The sequence below is a fragment of the Furipterus horrens genome, unplaced genomic scaffold, assembly GCF_987537825.1.
Source record: "Furipterus horrens unplaced genomic scaffold, mFurHor1.1.pri manual_scaffold_6, whole genome shotgun sequence".
NCBI classification, from domain to species: domain Eukaryota; kingdom Metazoa; phylum Chordata; class Mammalia; order Chiroptera; family Furipteridae; genus Furipterus; species Furipterus horrens.
Window position 1 is genome coordinate 90,038,125 of NW_028327176.1, and position 22,826 is coordinate 90,060,950.

Here is a 22,826-nt window from a genome sequence, read left to right on the forward strand (position 1 = left end):
ACCCAGAATTCAAGGTCTGGCGAGGACGAGGGTACACAGGGTCTTGCAACAGGTTTGAAGCAGGTCAGTAGTTGGATTCCTGAGTCTCCTGACTCCCAGTCCAGTGCTTATTTCTCCCTTCACAGTCTCTGCCTCTCGTTCTGTGGAAGAATGCTTTGTGTATTCTCAGTTTCAATAAGCCCACGATGATGTGAGGATGCAGAATAGCAGCCCTCTTTTGTCTGTGGCCGTGTCTGTGAAGCCCTGGATTGGGACAATCATGAAGCATCCTCAGGGTGTCCTGGCTGAAGCCACCAATTGCTTGGCTTGTTCAAGGGCGCTTGAATGCAAAGCACAGCTTTCAATCTGGACTTTGGATCTCAGGACTTGTGATGTTCTGGGAGGAAAAAAAGAACAGAAGTTTAGCCAGGGCCTGATTATTTGTGGGTTCCACTCTGATAACAACAGACTTCTCATGAACCCATCAACACACCACACTAATTCACCCCTCCCCTGGTTCTTTGCTCACACAGCACCTTCTTCCGACAGTGTCCTTTCCCCCCCAGCTACAGCCTCTCCATCCTCAAAATCAATGCCTGCCACCTCCTGGACACCAATTTGCTTTATTGGCCTCAATTACCACTAACTGGGCATTTAACTGATATTTAATTTTGTCATCAGTAAATATTCTGTCTTTTCCACTAGCAGAACTTTCCACAGGCCCTCACAGTGCCTTGTACACTATCTATTAATTGAATGAATGAATGAATGAATGAATGAATGAATGAAACCAGAGGATACAGTTAGGGCTACTGAGGATGTCAGAACTCATGTTTCTGTACTTTCTTTCACAAATAATTCAAATCGCCCGATAAACTATGACCTAATCTATTTTAGGGGGCAAATTATCGGTAATATCCCTATTCTCCAGGAGGAGACCATGGGGCTGAGAAAAGAGAGGTCTAAGGTCACAGGATTCTCAGTAGAAAAACAAGCCAATGTTGTGCAGAGCATTAGAATAACAAGGTACAAGTACCATGAAATAAGACCAGCTTTCTTGTAAAGGTCCCTCCAGGAGGGGAAGACCAGGTTTGAGTGGTGACACCACTGCAATAATGCTCTGGTTTCCCAGGGACACAGAAGTTCTGGTTCTGCACGCCCAGCACCAACAAACCACATTCCTTTCCTCTGAGGTCACACCCTCATTCAGTAGCTTCTGCTCTAGAGATCGGGGTCCATTGTTGGGAAGCAGGTTATCTTATGTGGATTTGAAAGGGGTGGGGAAAACTGTTCATCAGGGTCCTCCAGAAAACATGTGAAATCTCAGATTAAAATATAAAATCAGTGGTAAGTATTATTTCCCAAGGGAACATCTCAGAGCCTGGGGGAGAGGAACAGCATGAAAGCAATCAGAAGAGTGAGAGCAATGGCAGAGGAGAGAGAGGCTGTTAACCCATCAGCTGAGGTCTGTGGTTCTGTGGTGGAGCACCTCCACCTCTGGGAAGCCCCTAAAGCAAACAGCTGAGCCCATGGAGCCTTCTCATCTTCCTCCACCACACCTCACTATTCAAGTGTAATCTTAACTTTGCTTTGTTATTTAAGTTTTATGACAGTCGCAAATTGGGAAGCCAAGCAGCAGAACCCATGAAATAACAAGAGGGTGAGCTTAGCTAGCAGCCAGCCCAGATTCCATACTGATGTCAGAAAGTGTGAAATGCACACAGACTCCAGAGCCCATAAAGAAGATGCAAGTAAAACCAGTGAGGTTTGGGGAAGGAAAAAGGTCCCCGTGGTGTAGAACTGTCTCAAAAGGCCTCAGCAAGGAGGTGGCACTTGAGCTGGACCCCACAAGTCCTGAACTACGCAGGGGAGGGGACAGGAAGCAGATCCTGTTGTGACCATGGCCTTGCCCTCACCTGTGCAGCATTGCCATTTCTCACCTGCTGGGCCTCCCTGTATGGGAAGTGGGGGTAGCGCAGACCCATCAGGCTGAGGGCAGTGTGACGACTGTTGCCAGCAAACTTGTTAGGCAAGCCGAAGGCAAACTGGTAGGACCTCTCAGAGGGGTTCCTGTTGGAGTCAGAGGAGCAGGCGCCCTGTCTGCGCAGGGTGGCTGTCAATTTTATGAGGGATGAGTCTGGGAGCTGGTAAAAAACATTCTTAAAGCTGGGGTGTCGCCTGATCTGAAAGCAGAAATGAGGCCATCAGTGCTGCTGGCAGATGACCCTCCCACCCACGGCCAGGCTGGGGGCGCCTCATTGTCCCTGGTATGAGCTCCCAGGTTCATCTCCTCCACCACCCACAGCCGTTGAGAATCTGTCCTGCAATCTCCAGCTGCAAGTAGCAGGACAAAGTGGGGAAAAAGTGCAGGTCTTCGGACTCGGACAACTGTGGTTAAATCGCAACTACTAGCTGTGTGGCCTCTCTGAGCCTCTGCTTGGTCACGTCAAAAATGGGAAGAATAATATCCCACCCTCCACATTATCGTTGGGGGAGAGGATTAAGTGAGGTGACTTACGTAAAATGTTTTGTCACCGTAGAAGTGGATGAATTTTAGTTTCCACCCTAAGCCTCCTCGTCTTAATACTTAAATGTCTTAGGTTGGGTTCCCCTTGAGGCCGACCCAGAGCCAAGGTCTGAGGCGCAGCTCCTGTATGTTGAAAGTGACCCAGGAACACTGATAGGAAATGCAGACCTGGGACAAGGACGGGAAAGCAGCCACACAGGCTGGCACCTGGAGCCCAGACCCCACAGGGCACTCCAGGACCCAGCTCCTCAAAGTCCTCCCTGACGCCAGGGCAAGGAGCCGGGGTGTGTCTGCCAGCTCCTGTCAGCCACTGGTTGATGGCTACTCCAGGAGAGGAGGAGGGTGTTCGTTCTAACCTACCAGGTGTGTGGCAAAGCGGCTCGGGGGTCAGTCCTCAGGCAAAAGGGTTCAGGCACCGGCCCAGGGGAGTTGGGCCAAACACTGTAAGGTACCTACAGGTCTGCCACCCTGATCACTCATCTGTCACCTGCACTCACACCTGGTGACCGCTTCCTATGCAACATGTGTGTGTCTCTCCAAGTAGACTGTGAGATTTTCAGGGGCAGGGAACCGTCTGTTATAGGCTATCTAGCAGAGGAGGAAAATCTGAAAGCTTGAAAGAATCAGAAACTGTACAGATGCTGAAGAGTGTGCCAGGACCTCCCCCAATTCAAATCCATGCAGACTCAGGGAAGGAGGCTTCCAGGGAGGTGGGACATGAGGAAAACTTTAAGGAGGATTTGGATTGGGGGAGGTCCTGGCTGGCCAGGGAGCCACATGGGCTTTATATCATTTTAAACTAACATTTATCGCTTCTGCTACATGTGTGGCATTTTCTAAATATATATGCACTAACCTTTGTCAAGTAGGTATTTATCCCCCATTTTGCAAGAGGAAAACAAGGCTCAGAGAGGTTAAAGGGCACGCCCAAGGTCACCCCGATACAGAAACGGGGATTGAACTCAGGTCTCAGCTGTGGGTTGATGAGGGCCCTGGGGTAGACCTTGGGAGAACTAAGTAGTTCTTACCTGCTTCCCCAGGTGACCATCCACTACTTGGAGAAGGGCCACCAGCTTCTGGATGAGCAGCTCCTCTAAGGAAAATAGAGAAGAATTGAGACTGTTGACAAGTTCTGCAGTAACACACCCATGGGTTACAGACTAGTTTGTCTCTTAAACACAGCACACGGTCATGAAGGGCAAAGAAAAGTCTTCCCTAAGCTAGAGCTGCAGCATGAGAGCTTTCTCAGGTTTGCTTTATCGAAACAGAAGGGCCTTTGGGCTGCTGCGCTTCACCTGTAACCGTGAGACAGATGGGAAAACGGAGACTCCCGCTGTCCCTCATCCAGGCTGCAAACGGTCAGGGGTGGGAGTTGGAACCAGGGGCAGCTCATCAGAACGCAGGGAGGGGACCTCTATGCCTACCGATGGAGCAGGAACGTGCCCATCAGCAGGGGCTATTAACAGTGCTGTGCAGGTAGCTGCTCGTACAAAAGGTTAATTGTAAATGTTCAGGGAAATTGTGGACCTATTGTTATCAACTGTTGGCAGTTGAAACTGGCCACACTGAGGATGTTTTTGCCGCAGAAGTCTGCAAGGGCTACAGATAAATAGGGGCTTCCCTGCTTGACACCCCCGCCCCCCGCGAGAACTTGTTTGCCTGTATGCCACTGATTATGAGACCCAGAGCAAGCGAGGAACTTAATGAGACATTGAAACAAACCAATGAGGTGAGGTGGGGTGAAGTTACATCCCATAGCACAGACAGATGTCCTCTACCTGAGAAAGGCTCCTCACCTCCACCCCTGTCCCAACAGCCCCAGTTGGAAGGCCAACCCTATCTCCTCCCTGCCCTCCCAGTTCCCTACTCGGGTTTGGCCTGTGAGAGAAACACCAATCAGTTGCCTCTCGCATGCCTCCCACCGAGGACCTGGCCCACAACCCAGGCATGTGCCCTGACTGGAAGTCGAAACAGCAACCTTTCGCTTTGTGGGACATGCCCAACCCATGGAGCCACACCAGTCAGGGCCTCTGGTTTGGCCTGTGAAATCCGTGGGGCACCAACCCAGGTGAGAGCAGGTGATACTAACTAGACGCACACGCTGCATCCGGCAGAAGTCTCCCCTCCGGCTTGTGGCTTCTGACCTGGGAGGGTGCTTCTGAGGCTCCAACCCGTCCCCCTTCTGCAAGTGAAGACTCCTGGAACTCAAGATCCTCTAGATCTGAGGGCAAAGAGAAGCTGGCGTGAGTGTGTTTGCACCTGTCTCAAGTCCACAAGCACATCGCTGCGCCCAGGTCCTGACAAGCAGCTGTCCGTGGGCTCTGGCACAACAGGTGTTCTGGTTTTCCAGGCTCCTGGGAAGCCCCCAGCTCCCCTGGCCCCTCCTCAGAGGAGTTTACAGGACTCCTATTTGCCCCCTCCAGAAATCTCTTTCTTTCTCCCGCCAACCCCCTCTGCCTCCTCTCCGCTCAGAAGGAAAGCAAGCAGGCTTTCCCTTTAACTGCGAGGCTCTGCCGAGTCACCTAGCCTGTCGGAACCTCACTTTCTCCATCTGTCCAATGGGAGTCATAAGACTGGCCTCTCGGGTTTGTGAGCCGATTAAATTAGATAATATGTGTGAAAGTGGCAGGGAGTGGGCATTCCATAAATGTCAGGGTAACCACTGTAAACCAGTGGGCCTCACACTTGGGTGCAGGGAAAGGACAGCCCAGGGCACATGCTCCCTCCTCAGACCTGCGTCTGTGTTCTGCTATTAGCTTTCCAGGCACTTCCGATGCACTTGTCTAACATACAGCGCACTGTTCTCATATCACATTTGTTTTTAAGTGTGTGTGTGTGTGTGTGGTGGGACAGGGGAGTGTGTTATGAGTGGTGGGTCCTGCCAGCAACCCGCTCCTCTCCTCCTCCTCATCCTCTCCTGCCTCCCCACTCTGCTCAGAGCAGAGAACAAAAGTCAAGACTGAAAAAGAGGCCACACAGCTGGCCAACCCCTGCCCCGGAGGAAGCCTGAGGTCAGAGGCAGCCTGTTACCATGGCAACACTAGCCCTACTCACCAAGGCTGCTGGAGATGGAGGGTCGATGGCCCCCAGCACACAGAGGCAGATAGCTGGGTCTCCTGAGCACCCGGGGCTCCGGGCTGGCAGCACCTGCAGCACCCCCTCTCTTGGGCTCCTTGGAGCCATGTTTCTTATGAGAAAAGGCTTTTCTGAAGCTGGACTTTTTCTCTTGGGATTTCTTCCTGCGGGGTTGGGCCAGGTTTTCTACAATCACCTCTGGCTCCTGGACTTGAAGTTGCTGTGGACCGGATGAAAGAGATTGAGTCAGGGCCCTTGATTTTGAGAAAATCACAAGTGATCTGGGGAAAGCAACCCTTGAAACAAGAGAGCCCCACTGTGGCCTAGAGGGTGTGGCCCAGAAAAAAGAGCCTTTGGTGCTCAGAGATGGGAAACCAAGAGTCCTGCAGCCTCAAGGAAGGCTTCAGGGAGGAGCGTTGGGAGTGGGGCTCTGGCAAGAGGTAGAACTGGGGGGCGGGGGGGGGGGGAGTTATTATGCCAGGCAGGGGCAGGGGGTGGCCGTAGTGAGGGTCAGGGCAGAATGTCACGCTCACCTTCTCTCCCTCCAATTCCTCCTCATCTTGGAGTAGGGCGATGATCTTCTGAATAAATTCCTCTAAAAAAGAAAAGTAGTTGCTTACACTCTGGTAAGAGAAAAGCTTTTCTGTGGTCAGTCTTCATTTCCTAAGGCTCTGGGTGGCTGATTGCTAATGACTTGCATTTGCGACTGTCCCAGTCCTGGCCCACTGGGGACCCACAGATTCCTCACACCTGGCCTGAGGGCAGAGCTGGTTTCAAGGGAACATATTCATGTATCCATTCCCAGTGAGGGCGCAGATGTGCCACCCTTAGGTGTAAGGAACAGCACAGGGGCCCTTCTCGATTCCCCTTCAAGGCACATTTTTTGTGAAAAGCAAACAAGGCAGAAAGGGGCAGGGTGGGAAACAGATTTTTTTTTTTTTTTTAATTGATCTGAAGGAGAGAGAGAGGTATCAATTTGTTGTTCCACTTATTTATGCATTCATTGGTTAATTTTTGTTTGTGCTCTGACTGGGGATTGAACCCACAAACTTGGCGCATGGGGCCAACACTCTAACCAACTGGGCTGCCCAGCCAGGGAGGAAGCAGATCTTTAAGAGTATCTTCAGACACATGGAACTGACAGTGATTATGATTGTAAGCTCAGCTCTGCCAGTGATAAAACAATAATGATGCCAGCTATCATTTGCTGGGCTTCTCTTCTGTGGCCCCTACCCCTTCCTATCCTCTTTACCCCTACTGGAGCTCTGAACAAACACAACAATAATAATAACAATAATTGACAGCTAACATTTACTAGCTGATAACCGGTACTGCTCTAAATGCTTTATCTACATTAACTCATTTAGCGCCTCCAACTGCTCTGTGAAGTTGATACTATTATTATCCCCATTATACTGATGAGGAAACTGAGACCAGAGATGAAGCAATTTGTCCAAGTGAATGCAGCTGGAAGAGGTCAGAGCCCAAATTCAAACCCAGGCCCTAAACCACGCCATCTACCAAGCCCATGCTACGGGCCAGTGCCTTCCTCCAGCGCCGTATGTCAGCCCCACCAAGGAGGGCATCTCTCACAGAGGCTCAGACAGCATGAGTAACATCCGTCTGGCTGGCTCCTGTGCTGGGGACCCCACGCTGTGCTCAGAGGGAGGTCAGGGCAAGTCTCAGCCTCTCTCTGCTTGTTTCTCCTCAGCAAGTGGAGTGACCAGGTCAGACATTTTCCAAGGGATTCTGGGAAAAAGAGGGGTACTGACTGCATTCTGAGGCTCTGTCTGGCAGCACGTCCTCTCTGGGTCCCCGGCTTCCTGCCTGGGTGGAAAGCTCGAAGGGACTTGGACCCCCAGGATCTGTAGACAAGGTCTCTTGAACTTCAGGTTCTTCCAAATCTGAGAAGAAAAAGGAAGTGGTGTGTTTTGTTAGTCGGAGTCTGTTAACTACTGCACAGACGTGAGTACCGCCTCCACCACCTACTCCGCGGCCAGATCATGGTGGAGTGAGCCGGGGAGGAGGTGAAGCCTTTGCACAACAACACACCTGCTCCCTTGCCTCCCTCCCCTCACAGCCTCACCCCTCCACCATCTTGGTTTGATCCACTAGGTGGAGAGTAAATGACACAGGATAATGTAACACATTGGACAGAGTCCCCTGCATGAAAATCCACTATTTGGTATAAAGTGTTGCCCCCTCCTTTTTAAAATGTAAATTACCCTGCCCAGGATGGTCTGCTAGGCTGTTCCTCCCTGACACTCAGGACATCCTTTCTCCCTCTGTCTCTGGCTCCATCACTGATGGACCATGACCTTGAATACATTGTTTTACCTCCCTAAGTATCAGTTTCTTCTTCTGTAAAATGGAGATGATTTCACAGGCGAGGAGACTGAGGCACAGGGATGGAGAATAACGTAGAGAGCACAATGCAGAGCCCAGGTCTCCTGCCTCCCCGTCTCCAGTTCCTTCCTGTGCGCGCTCCCCACTGCCAGGGTGTGGAAGCTGAGGTTGCAGAGACATGAGGACGATGGGGATCCCTGAATACAATTTCCACTGGGGCTTTGCTGGGTTGTCAAGACAGTGCGGTTTCATGTGTGGCAGTGGCCTGCTGGCGTCCCTTTTCTCCTCCCCATGACCCTCCCCGTATTGCTCAGGGAAGAGCAAAAGTCAGCTGGACTGGCTGCTCTTCAATTGGCCAATCCCAGCCCTGGGGAAGCTTCCAGAGTTGGAGGCTGCTACAGTGTTGCTATGGTAACTGTGAGTCTGCTCACCAAGGCTGCTGGAGGTGGAGGGCCGATGGCCCCCAACACACAGGTACAGAAAGCTGGGCCTCTTGGACGGCCGGGACTCCGGGCTGGAAACATCTGCAGCCCCCGCTCTCTTGGGCTCCGCAGAACCATGTTTCTTATGAGAAGAGGTTTTCCTGAGGTTAGACTTTTTCTCCTGTGATTTCTTCCTGCAGACTGGTGCTGGGTTTTGTGGAGCCATCTCTGGATGAGAGGCTAGAAATTGCTGCGGGGGAGATGAGAGAAACTGAGTCAGGACCCAACCTTGAGAGAGAAAAGCTCCCTGAGAAGCAACTCAATAGCCAGCAAATGCTTCAGGGTGGGCCCAGGCAAGGGAGGTGACAGAGCCCCCAGCAGGGGAGCTGGGAGGTCCGGAAGGACAGGTAGGGCTTGAGCGGGAGGAGGGGGAGAGGGAGCAGGGAGGAAACAAGCCCCTGGGGACCTTAACAGGAAGTTGGCCCCTCACCTCTTCTTCCCACCGGTCTCCCGCTTCTCGGAGCACTTGCACTATCATCCGGATGATAGTTTCCTCTGGAAGAAAGTGAACGTATCGGTTAATCGTTCTAGATGCACAGAGAATGCTTTCTGAAGACTGTCTTGGACTTCTGAGACCAACTGGGGCCTTCTGTGTTAATGAGGGTCCTCCTGAAACAGCTCCTTAGGCCGCAGAGGTGGCAGAAATACTACATTCCAGGGACTAGTTGTAGAGAGGGTTGGAAGGTCAGGGAAGGGTACTGGGCAAAAGCAGAAAATTTCATGCAGGAAATTTCAGGTCAGTCCTTCAGACATTAAACTTATGCCCCACCATTTTCTTAGAATTCTACAGGTCTGTGAATATCTGCTTTGGGCTTAGCAAGCTGTGTGATGCTGGGTAAATTTCTTAATCTCTCTGGGCCTTCATCTCTTCCTCTGTGAACTGTGGATCATAATCCCTGTTCTGCTTCCCCCAGAAGACTATCCGGCCATCAAATAAGGGGCTGTGCTTGGAAACACTTTGCAAAGCTAATGCTGACTTTCCAATCTGCAAAATGCCAGCTGGAGAAATGGTGGAAGCCTGGCCTAAGGTGAGGTTAGAGGAGAGAGGCACTCTAGCCTACAGGACACAGACAACCTCCCACGTGGATGCCTCAACCATACTACCAAGTCTTGACAGAGAAGCCACAAGCAACATCAGCGGTTTTCTTTGATACCTCAGTCCACCTCTGCAAAGACAATGTGCCCAGAATGGCCTCTGCTAGCTGCCAGCTAGCTGATGAGTTTACATGGAAGGAAGTTCACATAAGATTCCGTGTCCCAGGGTGTCCGCAAACTGTTTCACCCCTCACTTGCCTCCCTCACTTCTCTCTCATTTATAAATCCTGCTTGCTTTTACTCCTTGAATTAGTCTACCTGTTGATTCCCTCTCATGTGAGAAAATAGCATGTAAAATAAACATCCTTCCCAATAACCAACTGAATGCCTTTTAGTTATTCTTTGACAGACAGATAGATCCTCTGTTTCATATCTTTAAAAATATGCCCATTCTTTACAGGGAATTAGATTAATGGAGCATTATTAATTTTATTGGGGGCAATAACAGGACTGTGGTTGTGTATGAGACTCTCCTTATTCCTTGATGACCCATGCTTAAGTATTTAAGAATGAAGTGTCTTATTACTAAAAATGGTTCAGCAACAAAAGTATATACGCATGTGCACAAAGCAAAGCCAATATGGCCAACTGTTAACAACTGTGAGTATGTGACTGTACATAGATCTATTCTTTCCACTCTTCAGTGTATTTAAATGTATATAAATTCTATATATCTCTATTCTAAATTCTTTTTATAAATGTAAAGAAACTTTTAAAAAAGTCCCATGCTTATTAACACACAAGCGGGAGCATTTGCTTAGCAGCCATTCTAATTCCCGAGACTCCGTTCTGTCAAACTCTAAAATAAGTAAATGTGTCCAGAAGCACCAGCAGGGGCAAGATCAGCACATGTGTTTTGAAGATGACCATTTAAGACCGAAGTGGTCATCCAGAGCAGTCCACTTCATTAGGCAAAGAGGGCACAATAGGTTCTGACTCACGGTCAAGCTTTTTGAGCTCCTCTTCCTGACAGCGGCCTGTGGCTTGGGAAGAAGTTGCCGAGGTGCCAGCATCCCGGCCTTCAATGAGCAAGGACTGGTGGAGATCAGAATCCTCCCCGCCTGGAATAAAGATGAAAGCAAGTGTGGGTGTTGGGGGCAAGGGGGTATACCAGTGACATTCTTCTGACTTTGTTAATGGACACAAGGAAACAGCCCAGAATTCCCAGCAGGAGGGCACTGCTGTAGCCAGCTCTAGTCCTAAGGAAAAGTCCAGAAACCTACCAAGGTTTCCGTTTGAAAAGAGGCTGCCTCAACCCAGACCTCCTTCCCTCCACCCCTGAAAATATCCTGGATCTTCCTTGAGTCTCTTCTCTCCATTAAAGCACGGTCCCTTTTGAATGCTACAGGGCAAAGCTCCGTCTCCCTCCAGGTGCCTGTGGGTGCTCAACTCCAGGGCCAGGGCATTAGGAGTCAGAAAAGGAAGGCGCAGCAGGGACCAGCTCCCTCTTTTCACAAATGAGGAATCAAAAGTTCCAGAGAGGGGCAGCAACTTGCTTAAGATCACACAGCAAGCTTATTCCTGATGGAGCCAGGTCTAGAACCAGCACCCAGCAGCTGGCTCTGCCTGCTTCCCTGACACCCAGCCCCAGGCCTCACTTGTGGACTCGTGTGGAGGGTGGGGCTTCCATCCTCACTTCCATCCCTGCCCTCCCATTTCTCCCTGGCCCTTGTTTAGAATAATTAACAACAACAGCTATCATTTATAGAGCACTTTCCACATGCCAGCTCTGCGCCATGGCCTCCCCCCACAAATTAAGGCTCAGAGAGGGAAGTCGCCAGCCCCAGGCCACACAGCTAATTGGCGGGGGAACCAAGGTTAGGCATCAAGCTCTCAGCCAAAGAAGTTTCACAGTTCCTGATAGTTGTCCTACCTTCCATGTCCCCTCTGTTGAGAGGTTTGAGCAGCTGGCTTAGAGCACCCTATCCCTTAGGGGTGAGGCAATGAGGTTACCATAGAAATGGGCATGGTCTGCTCACCCCGGGGTCCTGGGCCCAGGTCAGCCTCCTTGGAGCGTGAGGCAGCAGCCATCTTGGGTAGCGCTGCCTCTTGGCCTTCAGCTTCCTGATCTCGGACACCCCTGGTCTCCTCATCAACATGTTTCTTGTGACCATGTTTCTTGCGGCTGGCCTTCTTGTCGTGGGCTTTCTTTTTGGGAGCTGGCTCCCCCGGTGACTCAGAGGTTTCCACGGGCTGAGGGAGGCCCTCCTTCCCCTTGACCCTCCTGTTGGCCTTTTCTTTGGTCTCCTCGGGGCCTGTCCTCAGGAAGAAGTTCAGCACAGTCTTCAGCAACCCCTGCTGGGCCCGACTCTGGGTCTTGTCCTTCTTGGTGTCCTGCAGAGGCCACTGCTCCCTGGGGAGAAACTCCTTGGTCCCCTCCAGGCTGTGGGCTACGCCTGGGGTGCCTGGAGCCTCCGAAGACCCTGGGCTCTTGGAATGCCTGCTCCGCTCACTGGCGTTCCCTGGAAGCGCCTGCCCGGAGGGGGTGGCAGGCAGGGAAAGGCACTGGCTGTCCCACAACTCTGAGTCCTTCCTGTGGTTCTGAGATCTATCCAGAGACCTGGCTCTTCTCTTCGACAGAGGCTTCCTGGGGCCCTGGGGACCCTCCATGTGCTACAACCAAAACAAACAGCTCCCTTAGAAGAGGCCTGCTAGAGACCGCCAGGTGGCCAACAGGCTGCCCAGCGTGCCCATACTCCCTACCCACAAACTCGAGGGATCTCAACTCGCAAAGCTGCTGTCCCATTTTCATTCTTCAACAACCCTAGGAGGGAGGAGTGTCCTCGCCCCCGTTTTCCAGAGGAGGACAATGAGCCCCAGGAGGTCATGCCCCGGGACTCACAGTGCCCTCCCCCTCCCACCCCTGAGTGCGCAGAAGGAATGCAGCCCTGCCAATGCCTTGATTTTAGTCCATTGAGACGGATTTCACACTTCAGCCCTCCAGAACTGTAAGATAATGCATTTTGCTCCAAAGCGCTGAGTCTGTGGTGTTTTGTTACAGCGGCCACAGGAGAGGAACACAGCTGCTCCTGACCAGCCTCTGCACTTGGGCAGCTCACACAGGTTTTCTGGCCCAATATCCTCATCTGTACTGGGCCTGAAACCTGCCTGACTATCTCATTATCTGCTAAGAATAGTTCTCAAGACAGCTCAGTAAATGGCAATTCTGTTCTTCTAGTTGCTCAAGGCAAAAAATTGAAGTCATCCCTGACTCCTTTCCTTCTCACTCGCCACATCTGACCCACCAGAAAAGCTTGTTGGCTCCACTTTCAACCATGTCCAGACCTCAGCTCCTCCACCTCCACTCACCTGGACTGTTTCAACCATCTCCTAACTGGTCTCCTGCTCCACTCTTGTCCTCCTTACAGTGATTTCTTCTCTCAGCGCCACTGGGCTTTTCCAACATAGGTTAGAGAAGGTAACTCTCCCACCTCTGATGGCTCCCCTTTTGCTCAGAGTCAAAGTCAAAGTCCTCACAATGGCTGGCAAGACCTCATGACCTGGTCTCATTACCTCTACAGTCACCTCTCACTCTCTCCACTCCAATCAGACAGCCCTGTTCACCATTCCTCCTCAGACCCACTCTGCCTCTTTCTAGAACATTCATTCTTCCCCTAGATGGCCTTATAATTTGCTCCTTCCCTTCCTTCAGGGCTCTGCTCAAATGTCACCTTCCCATAAGAGATCCTTCCCACGCACCCCCCTATTAGCACATCCTCTCCCCCCTAACCTTATCACCCAATGTTTAATTGTTTGTTGTGTGAGTCTCTCACCCTCCCCTTTGTCTGTTGTACTAGGTCTTGTATCCTGAGTGCCTAGAACAATGCCCATACATCAGTGGCATGCAGTAAACACCTATTAAACAAACGAGTAACTGTATACCACAAACTGCAAGCTGTACAACACATAGGGTATCTCTGGTTGTGTGGTGACATACAATACATGCATCTGGACCTGTCCCGTCTTAGAGCAGCAGGAGCCCTTCTGGTCTCCACCCAGAATGCACTGCCCACGGAAAGACAAAGGGACCAGCTCCTCCTGGCAGCACATCAAGCAGCCCGGGCGTGGGCAGTTCACTTGTATGTCTTTAATCTGAAACTCCTGGGGTTTCCAGCTTTTCCAAAGTTGTTTAGAAACCATTTGTCCTTTGGTGGATGATAAACAAAAAATAAAACATGGTTTTGAATCCCAAACCCGAGCTCCCAGAGATTCCTGTGGAGTTTAGATTAATGGATTGCCTGCTCTGATTTGTAATTATAGACTTATCATGCATTTACTAAGTATAGTTTAGTGCATTTGTATTATATGTTATGTATGTATTATGTATTTACATCTTCTCTCCTGCACTTACTGGTTCATTTATTTTAAAATGTACTCTCTTACCAAGTCCAGCTTAGAGATAAGTATAAGAATCTGTAATTGTGATTTCAGATGTGGAGGAATTCATGCGAATGTGAGGAAGATACATAAAGAAAGAGAAGAAAAGGCATGGGGAAACAAAGGGAGGTTTGAAGGTGAGAGTGACATTCAGATGCCTTCTTCCCTCCTTCAAGCACAGGTCTGGGGAGGAAGGGCTAGGGAGGGTGGCCGGAGGCCAGCAGCTACCACGGGCACTGCTGGGCGTCCACATGTGGACAGCATTGGAGGAAATGACAACGTGGGCCAGGGAGAAGGCAGGCGATTTGGAAGGCTTTATCTGTTGCTTAATGTCCCTTAAAAGAAACCTCTGAGTTACACAAACACTTGTAACAATACACATCTGAGCGTAATGTTCTTGAGAGTCTCAGAGCCTGCCTTAGGGTGCGCTTCCGAAATACAGAGTGGAGTGGGACAAGGAGAAGAAATCAGAGAACAAAAATGTTTTTTTCTTCTCATTTATTTCTTTCAACAAACATTTAGTAAGCACCTACTATGTCCCAGGCACTATGCTCAGTGCTAGGGAAATAATAGTGAACAAGAGGCAGGCGGCTCCCTCCATTAGCTCTGTGTCCTCCACGTGGGCGGGAGTGGGGGTGTGAGTGAGTGGGGGTGACAGGAATCCTCCCTTTCCCTGACCCACTCTCTCTTTAGTAACACATAGTCTAAAGAGAAGAAAAGTTTAGGTCAAAGCTCTGTTTGACTTTAAAATCTAAGTAACCTGGGCCAGAAATGCTTACTGAATGGTGTCAGGGTCCTCTCTGATTTTCCCGTATGCTCCTGTGCTCAGCACCTCTGCTTCCTGCACTAACTCGGCTTGAGGGGGCCTGTGGTGTGAAGCGCTGGAGCATCCTTCCCAGCTAATGGGAAAAGAGCCGCAGTAATCTTTTCAAAACCTGTCCTTGCTCTGGAAACCGTTTTTACCAGTTCCGATGGTGGCAGTGTCCTGCTGCATTCGAAGGACACGCTGTTGCTTCTAATCAGGGCATCAGTCTGTCCCAGACAGTGATATTTCTTCAAGAAGACTGTCTTGATGTGGCCACCCCCTCCCTGAAACAGCAGTGCTCTGAGCCCAGAGGGAGGAGGGGGTGAGGGAAGGAGCAGCTGCAGCCCCAGAGGCAGGGGAGGCAGGACAGGCGATGTGAGGCCCTAGCCGTACAAGAGTGTTTCCAGGGTGAAGAGAGACTCCAGGATTCCCCACAGCTTCCTAATTCCAAATCCATGCCCCCTCCTTCTTTAAGCTGCGGCAGCATTTGCTACCACGGCCACCCACTCCCTTCTTCCTGCAAACCCTTTCCTCTCTGGGCAGCTGGGACTGAGCTCAGCCTGGTTCCCCACCCACCTGTCTGACAGCTCCTCCTCCTTAAAGTTTCAAAGAGCCTGCCTTCCAGTATTGGACCCCCCAGGTTAAGAGCAGGTGGCTGGAGGGCAACACCCCCCTCCCCGCCCCAGGTACACACTTTGAAGAGTCCCTCTTTGGTCCATGTGTCCTCAGACTTTGAACGTCTCCAAGCCCTGAGAAGATGGTGTTTTCTCTCACACACACACCAAATTCTATGTGTGCTAAAATGAAGCCTTTCCAGACTCTTGATTGTAAATGCTACCTGTCCAGAATTCATCAACATGAGACTTTCTCTTTCCTTCCTTTTATTTTCCTGATCTGCGCCCCTGTTTTGCCTGGGGGTCCACCTACCTGCCACCTGGCTGCCAAGGAAGTAAGTGCTTCCAGACCAGCAGCAGTCCCTCGCTGCATGGAAACCCAGCTGCTCTTGTGAACTTGTTTATCACCTTTGCACAAAGTGGTTTCAGAGCAAAGTCCAAGTCTGCTGAGAAATACCCAAGTGATCTACAGATCACGGGCCCTCTGATAAGTCATGTACACAAAGCTAATGTTGAGTTACCATGGAACCAAAGTTTGCCAACTTTTCCCAAGCATGCTACCATTTTTGGTTTATTACCTTAGTATACACTGACCTCATCTATTATATATAGGACTCTCTCATTTATTCACCTGGCTGGGTTACTCTGTAACTGCTCGGGCACCAGGTGTGTTTCGTAGATTTGCCACTGCCTTCTCCACCCCTAGACTCCACACAATGAAATAACCAGCTGCTGTGTGTGTGGCACACACGTGTGGGCCCAGCATCAACACCCACAGACAGTCATTGCTATAGACTGAATGTTTGTGTCTCCCCCAAATTCATTGCTAAATCCTAATGCCCAGTGAGATGGTGTTAGGCGGTGGGCCTTGGGGACATGACTAGGTCATTAGAGCAGAGCCCTGCTGAACCAGGTTAGTGTCCTTATAAAAGACACCCCAGAGGGCCCCCTCGCTCCTTACATCATGTGGGGACACAGAGAAGCTGACTGTCTATGAACCAGGAAACTGTCACTGAACACTGAACCTGCCAGCACCTCACTCTCAATCTTCCAGCCTCCAGAACTGTGAGAAGTAAATTTTTGTTGTTTATAAGCCGCCCAGTCTGTGGTCATTTTCAATAGCAGCCCGAGTGGGGGAGGACACTCATGTGTCACTGAAACACACTCAACACACACCGTAAACCTACAAGGACTCATATCATAGCACCTTCTATTTTCCCTGCCCCAAGTTCAAGGAACTAATTATCTGAGCATCTATTTGCCGTCTACCCTCCTCACTCCAAGTCCCTGAGAGAGGACCTGAGCCTGCGTGGTCCCCTGCCACGTCCACACTGCCTGGGAGGTTCTCGGTGTTTGAGAAACAAATGAATGATACACACACAGGCACAGATGTGACCAGCTCACCCGTGTGCTGCCACACGGCATCCAGAATGCCCCTTCATCTGGGTTATACCATTCCATCCTGGCCCTGCCCTGTCAGTCAGACGGGCGGCGTGGGGAATGTAGCCTCCAAAGGGTTAAGGGACTTGCCCAAGGTCCCACAGCCCGGAAGTGGAGAGAGTTGGGACTTGAACCCACTTCTCTGGATTCTAAATTCTTTATTCTCTCTCCGACACCAAGGGACCTCCAGTAAATACAGACACACAGACTTAGACGTGAGCAAATCTGCTATTTTACACTGATGGAGATAACTACATCTACACACACACCTGCTGTGACCTGCACACACCGACTCACACGCCACACGTGCCCAGATATAGACACACCTGTGCCCCAGAGACAGACATTGTCAACACAGGGTGGGGCTCACAGACTCCTGGGCGGGAGGCCAATCATTGGGCTGGAGGGTCAAGGCTGCACCCTGAGCTCATGTTTACTTCTCTTCAGCACAGGCGGCCCCAGAACACTCCACATCCCTAGAGTGAAAGCCATTCTCTTTGGAGCTCAAAGCCTTCAACCTGGGCTCCCTCAGTGGCGTGGATCCCCTCACATGTCACACCTCCCCACGTGCAGAGGAGACACTCAGCCTCCACTGGCCTGACTCTCGTGGGGGACAAGGTAGTCATCTCTTCCTTCAACACTGGACCCGTCCTGCCCCCACGCCCAGCTCCCAGGTGTTAGATGGTAACAATCTGACGTATCCCTTCTCCTTTGCGGAACCACTAACAGGCTCTTAGAGGACCTGACAGGTATCCAGCCCCACCTCCCGCAGCGTAGGACTCCTTTCTGCCACATCCCTGGAAGGAAGATGTGCGACCCCTGTTGGAGCACCTCCTGCGATGAGAACTCAGCACCCTTGGAGACAGAACATTGCACTGTCCACCAGCGTGGGTTTTACGGAAAATCCCCCGCAGACTGAGCTGAAGTCCTCACACCCCTGAGGAGAGGTCTCATCACCCCTTGCGTCCTCCCTGTTCCCGTCCTTAAGCCCTGATTGTCCAGGTCTCTCGAGTCACATTGCTTCTAGACATGTCACCCTTTCCTGGGTCCTTTTCCACTTAAAAACTGAGGTCCAGAGGGAGGCCTCCAGATCCCACTGGGCTCTGCACACGAAGCCTCAGGTCACAGTCATTTGAGCAGCCACATGGCACCACTGAGGGTGTCAGCTCTGCCTATTCTTTATTGTCATCATAAAACAATCACCCACCTGGTGCCTAGTTTCCAGAAGGTCGGGAATTTGCATCTTTTGAGGATTTTTCAAAACTCCAAAGGATGAACTCCCTTCCTAATGGTAGAATGTAAGGCACTATGACAGCAGTGGGCAGACCCGGAGTGGGGCAGCGGGGTGTCATTCACAAAGCCGGAGAATGTCAGCAACAACCACCGCCCCCCAACCCGACACTGCAGTTTGTGCTCCGGGGGTGCCCACACCCCATCCCCACCTGCTTTTGTCTTCTATCAAGATTCCAGTCGATGTGATGGTCCCCCTCCAATCCCAGTCAGAGCAGTAGGCCATCAGGATTCTTTTCATAAGATCTCCCTGTCCTTGAACTAACTTCTAAAACCTTAAAATCTAAATCTTAATCCAACCATATATAATAACATCACCTCCCATTTATATAGAGTTTCCCTTTACTAAGTATCTTCACAGAAAGTCTATAATTTGACCTATACAACATCCTATAGAAAAATGAGCAAGTGAAGTATGGAATGCCGTCCCATTCTGCACACGAGAAAACTGAGTCCCAAGAAAGTAATGTTCCTTGCTCGGGGTTGCTGGGCTAGTAAGCAGCAGGGCTAGGACCTGAGTCCAGAGCTTATAGGTCCAGATTTACTCAGAGTACTTCACATGACACCCGATTGAGGTCACATCACTGAACCCTACTCTGTCTTTCTAGAGAAGAAGAAACTGAGGCCTAGGGAGGGCCTGGGGAGTTAGAAGCAGTATTGGGACTGGACTCAGGATCTGACTCCTGGGCCTACACGCCTTTCAGGACCCCAAGATACTTACTAACAGCTCCACCCCACTGAGGAAAGAGTATTGTTCAACTAACCTTGGACCACGGAAGTCGCTCCTGTCCCAGGGCACCGCTGGCCAGGAACTCCGGACCAGGAGGTTCTGTTGGGATGCTGAGAGGCTGAGCACTGCCCTGTCTGCCAGAAGTTGTATCCAATGAGGAAGAGTAGGCCCAGCTCTCCCAGAGAAGATGCTGCTCTTGCGACTGCCAATGTCCAGAGTGTCTCAGAAGATGCTTTGGTCACAGTCATATGTAGTGGCTCCCAGGAGCTGAGCTCATGGGCAGCCAACCCAGGGCCCGCCCACTGCGCCTTGTCCCGCCTGACCTGTCCCCAGACTGCTTCTCACTCCGCCAAAGATAGGAGGCTTACCTCAGCTACCCCGGGAAAAACAGTTTCACTGGACAACTTCCTTATTACACTCAAACCCAACGAGAAACTGACGCTCAGAAAACAACACTGGCCTGGCTGGAGGCCAGTCCTCAGAATGAAAAACAAGCACTTACTGAAACTCAGGTTGGGGGAAGAGTGAGGACGTAGTTTTATCATCTCCACACCCTCAGTTCTCTCTGAAGCACGCCAAAGAAAGAAGGATCTAGAAAGAAAGGTCATTAAATGGAACACAAATGTTACTTAACCTGGAAAAAAATCTCAGCAGGAGTTGATAAATCCTGCTACCCTGGGTAGCATTGTCATGAATCTTGACAGAACATTCTAACGAGTCTTTTAGAAATCACATTTGCACTTTCTGTGGTGCTGGAATTTTTTTTTTTTTAGAGTACATACATGTTTATATTCAGAAAAGAAGAACTAGATTTATTTAAACCAGAGCAAAAAAGTCAGAAATTTTGTTTTGGTTAATTGACATGGGGAGGCGTTATAAATTATAATTTTCAGAGTGTTAATACTGATTTATTTATAAAATGTTTCAAAAGAAAATGTTGAAGGTGCTGAGCATTAGAGTTGCCCACAGCTGGAGCTGTCTGCCAGCTGTGTGACCTCCAGCAGGAGACACAGTATCTCTGAGCTTGTTTCTCACTCAGAAAATGAGTCCTCTTGTCTATATTATAAGAATATGTATCTATATTATATGAAAAGAAGACAATGTATTGAGTGCCAGGCTCTTTCTAAGTCCTGTTGAGTTCAGAGTGCTTAACATCTTGTTAGTGCTCCCTAAAGAGCCAACATGGTGGGTTTTTTTGTGGCAGAGTTATTAATGCTTCATTCATTCTGTCAGCAAACAGGTTTGGGTCCAGCTATGTGTTGGACACCATCTCAACACAGAATTTAGAGAATTTCTGAGCCCAAGAGCCAACATGGGCTTCAAACAAGGGTTAGAGTAGACCCCTAGTTTCATTTATTTAGCAAAGTTTTGTTTTCCTACCCACCTCCTCCAAGCCCCATGCTCATCATACATGGCCCTTCTTAGTCAGACCCTGCTGGCCCTCATGGGGCTATGGTGTGGCTTGGAGGAGAGACACCCAGAGAAGTCAGAAAGGCCGGTGGAGGGTCAGGGGGAGTTACTATTCTGTGGGTACAGAGGATCAGCTTAAGAAGATGGGCAAATTCTAGAGATGATGGTGGAGATGGTTGTACAACAATCTGAATGCACTTAATGCTACTGAACTGTAGACTTAAACATGACTAAAGCGGTCAATTTCATGTGATGCACATTTTACCCCAACTAAAAAAAGAAATCAGATGGAAGGGCAGGGCAGAGAGCCACTGGGGGCAGTGGGGGCGGTGGGAAGCATTGTGCATGGACCTGCCCTAGGCCCAGCCATACCATCCACAGGTGCTCACAGGAGGGAGAGCCATCCTGGGGCCATCGTGGGCCTTAACCAGGCAGAGGGGCAGCCTGGCCCTTTCCAGTTGACCGTCAAAGACCAAGCCTCGGCAGGGATCTGTGCGGAGACACTTGGCCTGTGGCCAGGGCTGGCTGCATGATGTGCGCAGCCCAGAGCCAAATGAAAAGGAAGGGCCCCTTGTTCAAAAAGTGTGAAGGACTTTGAGACAGAGATGGCGGAGCAGGAAACCAGTCACAGGCCCTGCTGAGAGCGGCCCTGTGCCGCTTGTGCCGGCTGCACAGCCATGCGGGGCACGTGCTGCGAGGAACGGTGACGGAAAAAGGGGCAGAGGAAGATTGAAAGAGAATATTTTTTAAATTTTAATTTGAGTATAACATGTAAAAGTGCAAAAGTGCACAAATCGTACCTATACAGCCTGATGAATTTTCACAAAGTGAATAAATAAACCTGTGTCACGGGCACCCAGACTAAGAAACGAAACATTACCTGCACCGCAGAGCCCTCTGCCCCGCCGTCCTCACGCTTCCCATGGGGGCCACTACCTCAACTCCTAACAGCTTAGGTTATTTTTGCCTGTTTCAGAGTTTTACACAAATGGAATCAGAATGCATGTTTTCTTTATGTCTGGCTTTTTTTTTCACTCTATGTCATGTTTATGAGATCTGCCGTACTGCTGCGTGGAGCTGTGGCTGTCAATTCTCAGACTGACAATACCAGGTGCCGGAGAGGCCTTGGGCACCCAGAACTCACATCTGTGGCTAGTGGGTGTGGAGGTGGGACGGACATCTTAGAAAACAGAGTGGCAATTTCTACTAGAGCTGAGCGACACCCACCGATGACCCAGCACTTCACTCCTGGATACACACACCACGCAAATGCACGCACATGCTCCCAAAGCAACATTTACAAGAGCAATAATATCAGCATTATTTGTAATAGCCCCAAATGCAAAAACTTGAAGCTACTCAAATAAATGCCCAGTAACAATAAAATGAGCAGTCGTATATCACACAACAGAGAATTTTCTTTTCCTGAGAGTCTGTATGTTTGTTTAGAAAGATTATTTTCTCTCTTGTGTGACCTGGGTATGCAATGTGGGAACATGGAGACATAAAAGATAAACTTGGTCTTGAGTGGAAATGAAGGACTCATTGGGGTGGTTCTGAGTGACATATTTAAGAGAGGAAGATTTTCACCAGAGACACTCAAACCCCTCTGGGTTTGGAACCGCATTTCCCAGAAATCTGCCTCTATACTGGCAGGAGAATTTGCATTATGGATATTAGCACCTGCCTTTGGTGACTCCCAGGAACAAAGAGCAAGTGTGTGAACACCCATCCTTCCCAGGACCACACCTTCTGCTGGGAATCCACCAATTCAAAGTACAGCTCCAATGCTGTGTTTGGGCTTCCCACCCACTGAGCCTCCTGGATATCTGTCTTTGGAACCAAAATCCTCTGGCCAGAAAGTGGTCTCAGAATATTCTTTTGGTTCCTGTGCAAAATGACTGAGTTTAGGCCTTGTGTCTAAAGTGTTCAATGAATCTCAATTCCCATCCATACCTCCCTGCCTCAGTGACTTTTCCTGTTCCTCCAGTGGATCCCAGAATCTCCCCCTCCCAAAATTGTTCCAGGGTCCCCACTGCCAGTGGGCAAATCAGTTGACCATCATGATAGCGAGCAGCTTTGACATTAGACAGAGCTGCACTGTCCCCAGCTCCTTATCCCCAGTGGGCACACTAGTTACAGTATTAACAACAACAGTCATTTGTGAAATGTTTACTCTATGTCAGGCCCTGTACTAAGACCCTTTACATGCATTATCTAGTTTTATCCTCATAATAATGTTTCTAAATAGATATTTAATTTACAGATTTGGAAAGTGATGCTCAAAAAGGTAAAATACTTAAGTGACACTGCTAAATGGCAGATTAAGACCTGTCAGCAGTCTCCAATACATGCTATTTAACCATGGCACTCCACCGTTCATGTGAACCTCAGCTTTCACAGCTGTACTATGGGAATAAATGATACCAAACTTGTAGGATTGCTCAGAAACTTCAAGGAATCCCCGCAGGTAGGTAGTTCCAGGTTTGGTGCAGCAGCTTCATGATGCCAACAAGAACCAGTTTTGTGCTGATGCTCATCTCCTCATGATCACAAGATGGCTGCTCAGATCCTACTGTGTCACTGTCACAGTCCCGTTCAGAGGTTGATAAGAAGGGCAAGGTGATGGTGTCATGGGTGGCCTCACTTTTAAGCT

General features: G+C 50.0%; 1 protein-coding gene across 1 annotated transcript; it reads right to left on the minus strand.

The window, feature by feature from the left end:
• Window positions 1–254: 254 nt before the first annotated feature.
• BNIP5 (BCL2 interacting protein 5) lies at window positions 255–12,136 on the minus strand. Its single transcript, XM_090280423.1, has 11 exons — window positions 11,484–12,136; window positions 10,446–10,565; window positions 8,840–8,904; window positions 8,359–8,599; window positions 7,354–7,485; window positions 6,115–6,176; window positions 5,561–5,801; window positions 4,596–4,727; window positions 3,535–3,599; window positions 1,920–2,162; window positions 255–376 (listed from the first exon to the last, which is right to left on the minus strand). The coding sequence occupies exons 1-11, from the start codon at window positions 12,112–12,114 to the stop codon at window positions 341–343; spliced, it is 1,968 nt and encodes a 655-aa protein (XP_090136549.1). The 5' UTR covers window positions 12,115–12,136; the 3' UTR covers window positions 255–340.
• Between the last annotated feature and the right edge of the window lie 10,690 nt (window positions 12,137–22,826).